Raw genomic sequence first — 14,163 nt, forward strand, 5'->3', positions numbered from 1 at the left:
AGAACAGCGCAATTGCGTGAACCTTTGGTGGAAGCCCCACCATTGGGAGGCCGGACGTTTCTCGTAACCCTGGCCGATCGCCGCGTATGTCTTAACCTTAAGGAGTAGAAGCCAGGTGTACAGACTGGTGTCCATGTGGGATGGACAAAAAACAAAGACCAGAAGATGGTGGTGTTAGAAGCCAGGTGTACAGACTGGTCTCCATGTGGGATGGACAAAAACAAAGACCAGAAGATGGTGGTGTTAGAAGCCAGGTGTACAGACTGGTGTCCATGTGGGATGGACAAAAACAAAGACCAGAAGATGGTGGTGTTAGATGCCAGGTGTACAAACTGGTGTCCATGTGGGATGTACAAAAACAAAGACCGGAAAATGATGGTGATAGAAGCCAGTAAGTGCAGACTTGTGTCTATGTGGAATGGACAAAGACCACAAAATGGTGGTGTTTGAAGCCAATAAGTACAGATTGGTATTCATGTAGAATAGACAATTGACTAGTCAGATGAAGTAATAGTGGCCAGTTGATTTGTGGATAGATTCAAGTTTTGAAATTTCCGGGAACTGTGAATACGGTCCGGAAATAGCGAACACATTTGCTTCAATTCGGAAACTGCGAACACGGTCCCCTGGGGTGTAAGTCAATAACAACAGACAGACAGACAGACAGACACACACACAGACACGTCGAAATTAGAACCTCTCCGTGACATACGTCACTCGGAGAGGTAAAAACTAACTCAATATATAAGTTCAGTTTTTTACGCAAATATTGTCCAAATTTTCCCGCAAATGATGTTCCATTTCCTAAAAAATGGAATATTGTCCCATTATATTTGAACTTTGCACAAATGTTAGTCTCGATAAGGTTTTTTTTATACTTTGTAACCAAACAACGGGTCCCACGTTTTTTACGCAAATTAAAGTCATTAATTTGGCCAATTTATTTTTTTTTCTTATCTTTCGTGGGGAGGGGTATGACAATTACCGTTTTGTGAAGTTCGTCAGTGATTAACTCTTCTCTGCTTGTTCTACACCTGCTGTGACTGTTATTTTCACTTAGTGTTGATCAGTCCAAGTTCAGTAGGTGCCATTTTCGGTCACTCTATTAACAATTTAAGTTATTCGAAAGCGACGTTTCAACGAGGAAAGTGAAGCTAAGTTTGATTTGACGTTCAAATTTGGTATGTGAATTAATTTCTGTTATAAGTTCAATTCCTCTTCTAGACCTAGAATAGGCCAACTTTTTGAATTTTACGTTTTCGAAGTAGCGTCCATGCTCAATTTAACGGTAAACCTGTCATTTAGCTTACCATAGTTTCTTCTCTTGGCATTCAATAGTGACATGGCCGGTTGCTGCTCAGGAGGCCCCAATGTTGATTTATCTTTGCCAGTACCTTCATTAGCTTTGATTTGCATGCGAAATATAGCGACTTCCTTATGGTTTACGGAAGATACGTTGATTAAACTTAAAGCCTTCACGCCTTACCAGCCTCCTTCATGGGAGAAACTCCGCGATGATACGCGACTAAAGACAAATTCCCTTTTTATGGAAGCGTCACTACGCCAAGAACTTTGCGATGTCATCAAAGTACTGGGATCCAAAATTTATTACTACATTAAAAAGATTCACTTGTTTTCGTTAAACGCCGGTATTTCTCTGGAGTACTTGTACGAATCTCTTGGTAATTTGCGCTTCACCGTCCATGGTACTGTGGACATGAAAAGTATGGTTTGCAAAATGATTCACGACGAACGTATGGACGATATTCAACGCTTCAAAATAGCTTGCCATTATTGTTTGCTGTCGGATATTGCTTCTTTATGGCCGAATTTGTGTCCAACATGGCGCGACGATTTGGTTGGTATCCGAGAAAGGGAAACTCCGTTGGTTATATTTTGGTCACACGGTTTATCAAACGCTTTGAGTCAAACTAACCATGAGGGATATAGTTCGTACTTGGCTTTGGCCCTGGCCTATGCGTTTCAGAATCGATACGAAGAAGCCTTGCATTTCTTATGGAGTATCTTACCGAATGAAGAGAAGTTTGACAATCTTACGGATTTGTCCGAATTGGATGTGAGCGAAGTTAACATTTTCAATGTTCATTTCCTTCTGAAGCGCATGAATGACGATAACGAATTGGGTTGTTACGTTAGCGGAGTTCACGCGACTAGAATTTTTTATTCGTTGTTGGATTGGCCAGCTTTGGCTAAATCGTTATTGCCATTAACGGGTAAAAACAGATATTTGCAAATCTTGGTTTCGGCCGCTAAGAATTGGAATCACCCGCTTTTTAAATTCGTTTGGAACGAAGCCCCGGAAACGTTGAGATCAAGTGTTACGTCTAACTACAAGAAACTACTTGCATTATTAGTCGCGTTTGCCAGGAATTTTAATAAACCAATTTTATCGTCGGATTGGTGTCGAGATTTCAACACGGTAGTGTACTTCGCTCGTAGGCTTTCAAATGAGGATATTGAACAATTAGTCTTAAGCAAGAACGGACTGTTTGTGTTTGATAGTTTCGTACCGGGTCTAAAAGGCCCGAGTTCCAACACTATCAGGGCTTTATATAGCACTTATTTTTCACTAGTAGTGAGGTTAAGCGACGAAGCATTCAAACGGTGGCTAGATGGAGTGTACTCAAGGTTTTCACGCACCTACCATCTAGACGAGACAGAGGACAAATTTAAATTGAACATTTCGATTATGCGATCGAAATTGCGTGAGAGGTTTGATCGATTAACGGTACCTAATGTAATTTAGTGAAATTATGTGGGCACTAAGTATGTGATATTTGTAAAATGAAGTATGTTTACGAACTAGGAGTATTTGAAACAAATTTTAGAATACTCGTTTCATTTTATTTTTTTATCCCAAAGTTTAGTCATTTGTTTTTCACTATGCAAAAGACTATGTAATGTTACTGGCAATTATTAAAAAGCAAAGGCTTTTTGGAAATTTTATTAGTGTGGTTATGTTCAATTACTCGTCTTCAAATATAGGTCTATTTCAGTTATTGATATTTGCAGTCTTTAAATATTAATTCATTAAATATTCGTAGGCCAAGCCAAGTAAAGTAAATAAATTACTATAATTTAGTTAAAACTAAATCTTAAATTCCACCCATGATCAAAGTTTCTATTTGAATTTACACGAAGATTTTCTGATTTGGAAAAGGATAGTTGAATTTTAATCAGGGGCGGAAATAAGCACAGGACAATGGACATTGTACAATAAAATTTTAAATTGTCCCATAAATTTTTAAAAACTAAGGGGGTCACTGGACAGTTTGACCCATAGACATTATAACACTATTAAAGCCTAGACAAACTATTGGGGAAAGCGGTCCTTGGACGTTTTTGTGAGGGATTTTTCGCTTCTCCTCCTTCGCATGTGTGATGGGGTGAAAGACTAGTGGCGCCCCCCTGGCGACGAGCGAAGGAGTTATTGAGCTTAGAGTAGTGGCACTCTATGTTAACTCCCTATAGGGCATAATAAGTCAAACCCTCGGAGATGTCATTACTCCATTTTATACGGAACCAAGGCTTAGCTCGCCTTAAATGTTTTTATTACTAATAAATGTATAAAAAACGACTCTTACCTTCAGAAAACGGTGGTATTTCCTCGAAAGTAAGTAGAAATACAAGTTCCAAGTGTTTTTTAAAAGATTTTACAGGTGTAAAATTTATAAAATACGTTTTTCCGCTCTTAGCTCGTCTTCGCGAATCGCGGAAATTTTTTTTCCGTATAAAATGGAGTAATGGCATTTTCGAGGGTTTGACTTATTATGCCCTATAGGGAGTTAACATAGAGTGCCACTACTCTAAGCTCAATAACTCCTTCGCTCGTCGCTAGGGGGGGCGCCACCAGTCTTTCACCCCATCACACATGCGAAGGGGCGAATGCCTTAAAACCGTCACAAAAATGACTCTCAACTGTTCCTCTTGTATCTCTATGGTTTGACCAATACAATTTGCCAAGTTTCGATAGCTTGACAATGGACAAGCGACACTATTTTATTTGCACACTTCAGTCACAATGCCCTATAAATTTTCCAGTCAAACAGGGGGTTTGGGAAATAAGGATATTTTTTAAACTAGTCCTTTGGACCAGTAACCCCTGAGTGTCTGAAATAAAAAACTGGTCTCCGGAGCGGTTCCAGCCTTTGTTCTCCTATAGATTTACAATTAATAAACTGGTCCCGAGGACCAGTAACCCCCACTTCTGGGATTAAAAAACTAGTCCAAGCAATTAATAAACTGGTTTTGGACCAGAGGAAGTGTGCTATTTCCCAGACTGGTCACTGGACACATGTCCTATAAGAAAATTTTCATATTTCCGGCACTGATTTTAATTGGTTACTTCAGATTACAGTGCCGGAAATAAGCACAGGACACTTGCGTAGTGGAGCGCGTGATCGAGTGGACTCTGTTCCTGACTGGAAAATGGTTGTCTGCTATTTCGTCGGTTTTGTTTTTCATTAGCGAAATAAATATGGCTATAAAATTTCAATAAAACTCTTAATTTTTACTAAATACGGCATTTATTTATTATCAATTTAAATCATGAGTGAAAAAATGTTTGCCGAAGTTGATGTATTCGTTGGAAATAACACAATTATTGATATTGATGTTTATCAACTTTGGTTGGATGGATACACAGGTACGTTCATTAAACGTTTTTAGTGAAATCGTTAATATATTAGAGTTTAATTATTTATTTGAGTGTAGCCCTCGAAGCAGGGAAGAAAATGCACCAAGAAGAACAACTATTAACGCATTCCACATTGTACGTTGGAAATCAGAGCCTGGTTACTCCCATCGATCTACTCGTCAGTGACATCCTGGATCACTACCGAACTTTTCAGATGCTGGAACGTCATTTACAGAATCCTCCGCAACTTGCTGGACAATGGGCTTTCCAATTATCACCCGCATCTCAAGAGATGTTGATTAAAAAGTTAGTTAGATACTTCTTTTGTTTGGTAATCAATAATGGCAGCTAAACGGAAGAGTCGACTCTTTTTCATAGGTATTACGAATTTGACAGTCTTGTTGTCAGGGAGTTCTTGGGGAAGAAATTATCATCTCGAAATAGAAAAGATTTGGATGAAGTCAGTGAAAAAACTGGAGTCAATATAAGGAGTTGTCGGAGACAAGTAAGTTGTGGCTAGTTTTGTTGACATTTTTGTCTGACATTCCCAAAAAACTAACTTGATTTTGTCATTATCAGAGATTAGCTGATTTTTAAAATATTTCATAATTTTCTAAGAGATTTCATAATTTTCTAAAATGTTTCACAATTTTCTAAAATATTTCACAATTTTCTAAAATATTTCGCTATTTTCTAAAATATTTCACTATTTTCTAAAATATTTCGCTATTTTCTAAAATATTTCTCAATTTTCTAAAATATTTCACTATTTTCTAAAATATTTCGCTATTTTCTAAAATATTTCTCAATTTTCTAAAATATTTCACTATTTTCTAAAATATTTCACTATTTTCTAAAATATTTCACTATTTTCTAAAATATTTCGCTATTTTCTAAAATATTTCTCAATTTTCTAAAATATTTCACTATTTTCTAAAATATTTCACTATTTTCTAAAATATTTCGCTATTCTCTAAAATGTTTCACAATTTTCTAAAATATTTCGCTATTTTCTAAAATATTTCGCTATTTTCTAAAATATTTCACTATTTTCTAAAATATTTTGCTATTTTCTAAAATATTTTGCTATTTTCTAAAATATTTCACTATTTTCTAAAATATTTCTCAATTTTCTAAAATATTTCACCATTTTTCTAAAATATTTCACCATTTTTCTAAAATATTTCACAATTTTCTAAAAGATTTCACAATTTTCTAAAAGATTTCACAATTTTCTAAAAGATTTCATAATTTTCTAAAAGATTTTACAATTTTCTAAAAGTTTTACAATTTTCTAAAAGATTTTACAATTTTCTGAAAGATTTGACAATTTTCTAAAAGATTTTACAATTTTCTAAAATATTTCACCATTTTCTAAAATATTTCACCATTTTCTAAAATATTTCACCATTTTCTAAAATATTTCACCATTTTCTAAAATATTTCACAATTTTCTTAAATATTTCACAATTTTCTAAAATATTTCACAATTTTCTAAAATATTTCACAATTTTCTAAAATATTTCACAATTTTCTAAAATATTTCACAATTTTCTAAAATATTTCACAATTTTCTAAAATATTTCACTATTTTCTAAAATATTTCACTATTTTCTGAAAAATTTCACAATTTTCTAAAATAATTCACAATTTTCTAAAATAATTCACAATTTTCTAAAATATTTCACTATTTTCCGAAAAATTTCACAATTTTCTAAAATATTTCACAATTTTCTGAAATATTTCACAATTTTCTGAAATATTTCACAAATTTCTTAAATATTTCACAATTTTCTAAAATATTTCGCAATTTTCTGAAAGATTTCACAATTATATAAAAATATTTCACAATTTTCTAAAATATTTCTCAATTTTCTAAAAGATTTCACAATTTTCTAAAAGACCCTTATTCACTGAAATTCAAAAATATTTCAGTTTGATAATGTAAAACGGGTCTACAAAGTTGTAGAGGACCAATCAAAACCCCTAGTCGCTAACATTCAAAGCAGTCTTTTGCTTCCCGAAGCTTTAGCTAGGTAACTTTTTAATTAACATTATTAGAATCTTATAATAATAGACTCTAATTTAATTAGAGTTAATTAAAAAAATTCTTCTAGAAAATACGCCGCCATTGCTTACATGACAAACAACAGATTTGAAACGAGCAAACGCAAACTTCAGTATTTAACATTTGATGACTTTTTGCATTGCGCTAATGAAATGATGTCTAAATGGTCTTGTCATACTCCCGGTTAGTAGATCAGTTCAAAGGTTAATATTTGAACCGAGAGAGTTAATGTTGGCAAATTTTAGACTGTAGATACGAAGAAACTGCCATGGACATTGATAGAGAATTTCTTCAGGAGTTACGAGAGCTTAAGATGTTGCTGGAAAAAGATCTGTTAGAAGAACACAAAGCGGCTGTGTTAAAATTGCTCAGAAGTAGCAACAGACCTAATGAAAGAGCAATGACTGATATGGAAAGTAATTTTAAGGTATTATTTATTCATTTTCTATTATTTATGAAGTAAATATTTCTAAAAGAGCCGAAAGATTACTGATAAAACGGCAATATGACGTAAATAAATCCCACTAGATGTCGCCACTAGCTCAGTGTGTTACATTTAAATGTCACTGGGATAGTGCAGCCATTTAAATACCTTAGGCGCCGTGTTCTAAATTTAAATCCCACTAGATGTCGCCATTGGCGCAGCGTGCTACATTTAAATTCCACTAGATAGCGCGACAGGCGCAGAATGCTATATTTAAATGTCACTAGATGTCGCGACAGGCGCAGAATGCTATGTTTAAATGTCACTAGATGTCGCGACAGGCGCTGAATACTATATTTAAATGTCACTAGATGTCGCGACAGGCGCAGAATACTATATTTAAATGTCACTAGATGTCGCGACAGGCGCAGAATACTATATTTAAATGTCCCTAGATGTCGCGACAGGTGCAGAATACTATATTTAAATTTCGCGACAGGCGCAGAATACTATATTTAAATGTCACCAGGTGTCGCCACTGGCGTAGCGCGCTGCATTATTTTTCTTTTTACGTTATTTCTTCAGTGTCACTGCTAGCATTTTGGAAAAGATTTTGAATTATTTTACTTTTAAGGGGGTGAACATATGCTCAAAATGGTACAATTTCGGTATGAGTGAATAAGGTCAAAAATCATTTTAGAGCAAAATCAAGCACACCATTCGATAGAGCGTAAAATTTAGATCTAAAATGGCCGCTGCTTTTTTCAAATTTCCAAAATAAAAAAAACCAAAAAAAAAAGTCTTATCCCCCATAAGAATTGTCACCTTTTCCAAAATATTGATGTTTAACGTTAGGGCTCATTTTCACTTAAGAGGCCGAATAGGTCAGGTTTGATGTTTTCCACACTGTTTTTGACCTTGTTCACCTATACTGCAAACTTTTTTTTTTGTTTTTTTTTTTGGAAATTTGAAAAAAGCGGGGGTTATTTTAGATCTAAATTTTACGCTCTATCGAATGGTGTGCTTGATTTTGCTCTAAAATGATTTTTGACCTTATTCACTCATACCGAAATCCTACCTCAAAATGATAAGTTATGATACAATTATCATTTCAAATGAAAGTAAATTTTGTTACAGTCAATATCAAGAACAATAATAAATATTGCTTACGGATTGAACCATAGTAAAGAGGCGAAAGATCTGTTTGTTGACATTGTTGAAAAGGTATAATTTGTAATAATTGTAGCCTTACAAATTTTGTTTTCGAATCTGAATAGGCCTATTTTCGGTTGTAATTGCAGCTGATTGAACCATGCAGAAATGCACGATGGACTTACAGCGAACTGCAACTCTTTCTCGACTTTTACGCTGAAGTTCCAATTAGAAATGATTTCTTTTCTAGGTAAGATTATTTTTGTCCTTTCGAAGATTGTTTATGGCTTTATGGTTAAGAACGGGAATTAGTTTTGAAAGTCACCAATAGATGGCAGTCCATAGAACGCGTAAATATGCATTTTATTCAAAGTTACAGTGTGTAGTGTGTAAACTCTTTCTATGCTTAGTGAATGGTCCCTCGAAAGAAATTAAAAGGTAGCTTGGGTAATTTATCGCGATATTTTCTATAATTCGGTAATTTATCGCGATATTTTCTATAATTCGGTAATTTATCGCGATATTTTCTATAATTCGGTAATTTATCGCGATATTTTCTATAATTCGGTAATTTATCGCGATATTTTCAATAATTCGGTAATTTATCGCGATATTTTCTATAATTCGGTAATTTATCGCGATATTTTCTATAATTCGGTAATTTATCGCGATTTTTTCTATAATTCGGTAATTTATCGCGATTTTTTTCTATAATTCGGTAATTTATCGCGATTTTTTCTATAATTCGGTAATTTATCGCGATATTTTCTATAATTCGGTAATTTATCGCGATATTTTCTATAATGGATTCAGGAAATGATAAATTAATTAATTAATTGAGATTGCGGGTATTAAACATTAATTGGCAATTATCTAGTTTCCCTCATTACAGTGAGGTTCGTCTTAACGATGTATGGGAGAGGTACACCAAAACATTGTCAAGTTGTATTCTGAAACTTTATCATCATTGAATTGTAACTCGATGCAACAACATCGATCCCTAAATTAATTTATATACCTTTATCTCATTAAATATCTTAAATAACATCCGAAATGTGGTTTTTTTTTCTGGTTTTTCATATTTGTGTGTATTTACCTAAAACTAAATTCATTGTACAAGTGTTCAAAACGTCAACTGGCAATTGCCGCATATTGGGTGTGCCGGGGGGGGGGGAGCAAAGGAATTCGATTTTTTTGCTAAATTTTTTTGGGTATACAAAATTTTCAACGTTGGACTTAGAATCATTTTCTAAGTGTCACCAAAGGTGTCGCGTATAATGCAGGTGGATCTTGGGCGGCGTTGTAAAGTTTGTGTGTGGATCGGAAATACTTAAAACAAGAAGGATAGTAGAGATAATGGTGGTTAGGTTAAGAAAAGATCTGCTTAAAGGTTGTACTTGAGAAAACGTCCGCTACAAGGTCGTATTGGGAACGAAAGTATGAGTGTAATTTTATTTTAGCGACCACCTAGAATGGGTCTTTTTTTGGGTCTGCACCATCAGTTGGTAACTGGGAAGTTGGTTAACAGCTCCAGAAAATCGGTACGTTGCCATGTTGAGCTTGCTTCGACTGTTCCGGTGTAATGTAAGTTGGTTGGTATTTGGAGATGGTGGTTACGAGTAACCGAATTCAAAGGACATTAGCGGATACTGGCAGAAAAAGTACAAACAACCCTTACACCTTTAAAAGCTAGGTATTGCCAGCTAAGTTTAAAATTTGAACAGGTAAGTGTTCACAGTCACATCAGTGTGATTACTTTGTCCCTTGACCTACATTAATTCCTCACCTTCTACTATTGTTAGAACCGAGAGGGTAGACACTTAAGAACTCAGGTGTACAATATGTCTTGAACTCAATGCACTGTCAAAGCTGAACTCTTTTTAACTCAGGTGTACACAGAGATCCAAAGCGTCTACACCCTCGGTTAGAACACACTATTCTCAAACTAAAGTAGGCCTAGATGGGTTAAAAATAACTTAAGTTAAACCCTTCCCATGTTTGTTACCCTTCAATAATAAATACCATACCAAGACACAAAGGTTTTCACTCTTAATAAAGAACTTTTTTATTAAGATTCAAATACTGGAATAATTAATATTTTCTTTTGTTAAATTATTATATCCCAGATATTATAGGAACATAAGTACAAAAAGATGAAAAAATGAAGATGGTACATGTTACAATTTTGTTATTGACATTTGACCTTAAACGAAACGAAGAAAAAAATGGAATCTTTTGTAAATATTTTTGGCCCTGTTCTTTCATTTAATCAACTTCTTCCATCCTAGACGCATCTTCTTCATCCCCTTCTAGCGGTGGCATTTCTTCGGCAATTGTTTCGGTGGCTGCAATTTCATCATCATCGATACCGAGTCCCAATTTGATCATACGATAAATTCGCGACGCGTGTGTTTGAGGATCTTCTAGGGAGAAACCGGAGCAAAGGAGGGCGGTTTCGAATAACAACATAACCAAGTCCTTAACGGCTTTGTCGTTCTTATCGGCTTCGGCTTTTTGCCTAAGGTTATCGATAACTGGATGATCTGGGTTGATTTCGAGGTGTTTCTTAGCCGCCATGTACCCTAAGGTCGACGTATCTCTAAGTGCTTGCGCTTTCATGATACGTTCCATGTTGGCAGTCCATCCGTATTGACTAGTGACGATACAGCAAGGTGAACTAACTAAACGGTTGGATACGACAACCTTCTCAACTTTCTTATCGAGAATGTCCTTCATGACTTTGCACAAGTTTTCAAACTTGGCTTTATCTTCTTCGCGTTTCTTTTGTTCGGCTTCGTCCTCGGGGAGTTCGAGACCTTCTTTGGTAACGGAGACGAGTTGTTTGCCGTCGAATTCCTTTAATTGTTGGACGCAGTATTCGTCAATTGGTTCGGTCATGTAGACGACTTCGAAACCTCGTTTACGGACGCGTTCTACGAAGGATGAGTTGGCAACTTGTTCTTTGGATTCGCCCGTGATGAAATAGATGCATTTTTGGTTCTCCTTCATACGAGAAACGTAGTCCTTCAAGGAGCATGGTTCGTCTCCGGAAGCGGAAGTGTGGTACCTCAAGAATTCGGCCAGTTTCTTGCGGTTTTGAGTATCTTCGTGGATTCCAAGCTGTAATGAAAAGAAATTTGGTTAAATTTGTATTCCCACTTCTGAAAATGGTAGCAGATGTAGCAGAGCATGTACCTTCATGTTCTTGGCGAACTGTTGGTAAAAGGTCTTGAAGGATTCCTTATCTTCCGCGATTTCGTCAAAGAGTTCCATACATTTCTTGACCAGATTCTTCCTGATGACCTTAAGGATCTTATTCTGTTGGAGCATTTCTCGGGAGATGTTAAGTGGCAGATCCTCTGAATCAACAACACCTCGGATGAAGTCTGTAAACGATAAAGAACACCAAAACCACAAGTTAATACCTTGCAGCTTATTTCCAGCCAGCCAACCACACATCCCGTCCTAGTATACTTACTGAGGTATTCAGGGATCAAATCCTCGCAATTATCCATGATGAAAACCCTCCTGACGTAAAGCTTAATGTTGTTCTTTTGTTTGCGGTTTTCAAAGAGATCGAATGGGGCCCGCTTAGGGATGAAAAGCAGAGCACGGAATTCGAGTTGTCCTTCAACTGAGAAGTGTTTGACCGCCAAATGATCTTCCCAATCATTGGTCAAACTCTTATAGAATTCTCCGTATTCGTCTTGACTGATGTCATCCGGGTTGCGCATCCAGATGGGTTTAGTTTTGTTCAATTCTTCGTCTTCGGTGTATTTCTCCGTAATCTTCTTCTTCTTCTTGTCTTTCTTCTCTTCATCTTCTTCTCCTACATCCTCAACTTTTGGTTTGTCATCATCCTCTTTCTTCTCCTCATCTTCTTTTCCTTCCTTCTTCTCTTCGGGTTCGTCAGCTTCGTCATCGGAGATTTCCTTTTCACGTTCCTTTTGAACTAAGAGTTTGATGGGGTATCCGATGAATTGACTGTGTTTCTTGACGACCTCCTTAATCCTCCTTTCTTCGCAGTACTCGGTTTGATCTTCTTTCAAATGCAAGACAATCTTCGTTCCGCGTCCGAGTGGTTCGCTGTTATCGAGCTTGATGGTGAAAGATCCACCAGCGGCCGATTCCCAAGTGTATTGTTCATCATCATTGTGCTTTGATGTGACGGTGACCTTGTCGGCGATCAAGTAGGCGGAGTAGAAACCCACACCAAATTGACCAATCATAGAGATATCGGCACCGGCTTGAAGAGCTTCCATGAAGGCTTTGGTTCCCGATTTGGCAATGGTACCAAGGTTGTTGATGAGATCGGCTTTGGTCATTCCAATACCAGTATCAATGATGGTCAAGGTGCGGTCATCCTTGTTGGGGATGATCTTGATGTAGAGTTCCTTGCCTGATTCGAGTTTGGTGGGATCCGTAAGAGATTCATATCGGATTTTATCCAAAGCCTGGAATAAATGATTATTTAAAGGTTAGATTTTATTATAAGGCAGGTTAAAGTTCACCCTCCTTCCCCGTCGGGGGCTCAAAAGGTCATAGTTCCCGTTTTAAAGCTAACTGCAGCTGTCCGACCCCTCTACACTTTAACCCACCCTCTGTGCTAAGCTCTATAAGAAAGACCGTCGTCCCACGGTCCGGGTAGCCCCTTTAAATTCGTAAAATGAGTAATAATTTACACCCAACCAGCTAACAAATTGCTCTCGCCGTTAAATTTAATTAGCTACTTATTTATTTAATTAATACTTACATCAGATGAGTTGGAGATCAATTCCCGAAGGAAAATTTCTTTGTTTGAGTAAAAAGTGTTGATGATTAAACTCATCAACTGGGCGATTTCCGCTTGAAAGGCGAAGGTTTCAACATCGCCAGATTCCATAGTTTCTTCAGGCATATTTAATTATTATTAACTTCAAGTTTAAACACAATGAAAATATTTCACTCTTGGTAGAGCGTCTTGTTCTCGTCACGTTTGAAGTTGAAAGAATTAGCGCGCCAACCCGGCGAACTCTTTTATAGCGTACCCGGCTTCTTGAGAACTTTCCAGAAACGTGGTTTGGTATTTCTACGCGAATAACGATAACTCTTAAAAACAATAATTTTAATTTCAAAATTAACTTTATTTCAAGTGTTTTTCGTCGTTTTAACAAGATTCTTTACGTATATTTTCTTTAATTTAAACTTATTTAAATTTTACGCGAGAACTATATTTCCGGAAGTCGCAGGCAGAAATATTTATTTAGCTGTGAGTAGGCACCTTCTGGAATTCTCTCGAACTTTCTCGAATGTTCTAGAACATTCCATGGGGAAAGTCAGCTCCAAACTTCCTGTTTGTCGCCTAGCAACGGAGGCGTGTTTCCGGTCGGCAGCGTGGTTTTGTCGGCTTCTCGCCAAGGCTTAGCGAATTATTTCAATCGATTCTGTATTTCTAGAATTTTCTTTGTAGAGAAATAGGGCGTTTTTGTAGGGCTTTCCCTTACCTTGCTTATGACTCTTGCATTTAAGCTTTAGGTAATTTTTAAGAATAGTTTAATCATTATTAATATAACAGTGATGTTTTACCAGCAAAATTTATTTAATTAACACATTAATTGGTCAATTATATATTTATTATAAATAATAGTATTCTTTTGTTTTTTTTTTTCAATATATCGAAGGGGTATTTTATTTTATTAAATACAGGGTGTTTCAAAAAGGGTGGTAGGACTAAAATACACGGATTTTGAGTCGAAAATGTTGTATGACGTTTTGTTTTAATGAACACCCTAAGCAAGTTATGAAGATTGGAGTGTTTTGTGGATGACCCCATAAGAAACAAAAGACAATGATAAGGGGTCGTCCGTAAATAACTCCAATCAT

At 36.1% G+C, this 14,163-nt stretch overlaps 2 protein-coding genes across 3 annotated transcripts; one reads left to right on the plus strand and one right to left on the minus strand.

Moving 5' to 3' along the window:
* The first annotated feature begins 4,450 nt into the window (after nucleotides 1-4,450).
* Fibp (acidic fibroblast growth factor intracellular-binding protein) lies at nucleotides 4,451-9,355 on the plus strand. Of its 2 annotated transcripts, none has more exons than XM_089836300.1 (9): nucleotides 4,451-4,666; nucleotides 4,735-4,963; nucleotides 5,036-5,162; nucleotides 6,593-6,693; nucleotides 6,775-6,908; nucleotides 6,971-7,152; nucleotides 8,287-8,373; nucleotides 8,451-8,551; nucleotides 9,179-9,355. In XM_089836300.1, exons 1-9 carry the CDS (start codon nucleotides 4,570-4,572, stop codon nucleotides 9,270-9,272), a joined length of 1,152 nt encoding a protein of 383 aa, XP_089692426.1. In that variant the 5' UTR covers nucleotides 4,451-4,569; the 3' UTR covers nucleotides 9,273-9,355. The 2 variants fall into 2 exon arrangements, with proteins under 2 accessions (XP_089692426.1, XP_089692427.1); XM_089836301.1 differs by having other exon boundaries at nucleotides 9,194-9,355.
* Nucleotides 9,356-10,341: 986 nt separating this feature from the next.
* Hsp83 (Heat shock protein 83) lies at nucleotides 10,342-13,306 on the minus strand. The gene is made up of 4 exons (XM_089836302.1): nucleotides 13,055-13,306; nucleotides 11,780-12,755; nucleotides 11,497-11,687; nucleotides 10,342-11,421 (listed from the first exon to the last, which is right to left on the minus strand). The coding sequence occupies exons 1-4, from the start codon at nucleotides 13,196-13,198 to the stop codon at nucleotides 10,567-10,569; spliced, it is 2,166 nt and encodes a 721-aa protein (XP_089692428.1). The 5' UTR covers nucleotides 13,199-13,306; the 3' UTR covers nucleotides 10,342-10,566.
* Nucleotides 13,307-14,163: the final 857 nt, after the last annotated feature.

The sequence above is a fragment of the Phalangium opilio genome, unplaced genomic scaffold (genome assembly GCF_054372755.1).
Source record: "Phalangium opilio isolate 3A_F unplaced genomic scaffold, DU_Popi_V2 ptg000042l_1, whole genome shotgun sequence".
Classification (NCBI taxonomy): Eukaryota; Metazoa; Arthropoda; class Arachnida; order Opiliones; family Phalangiidae; genus Phalangium; species Phalangium opilio.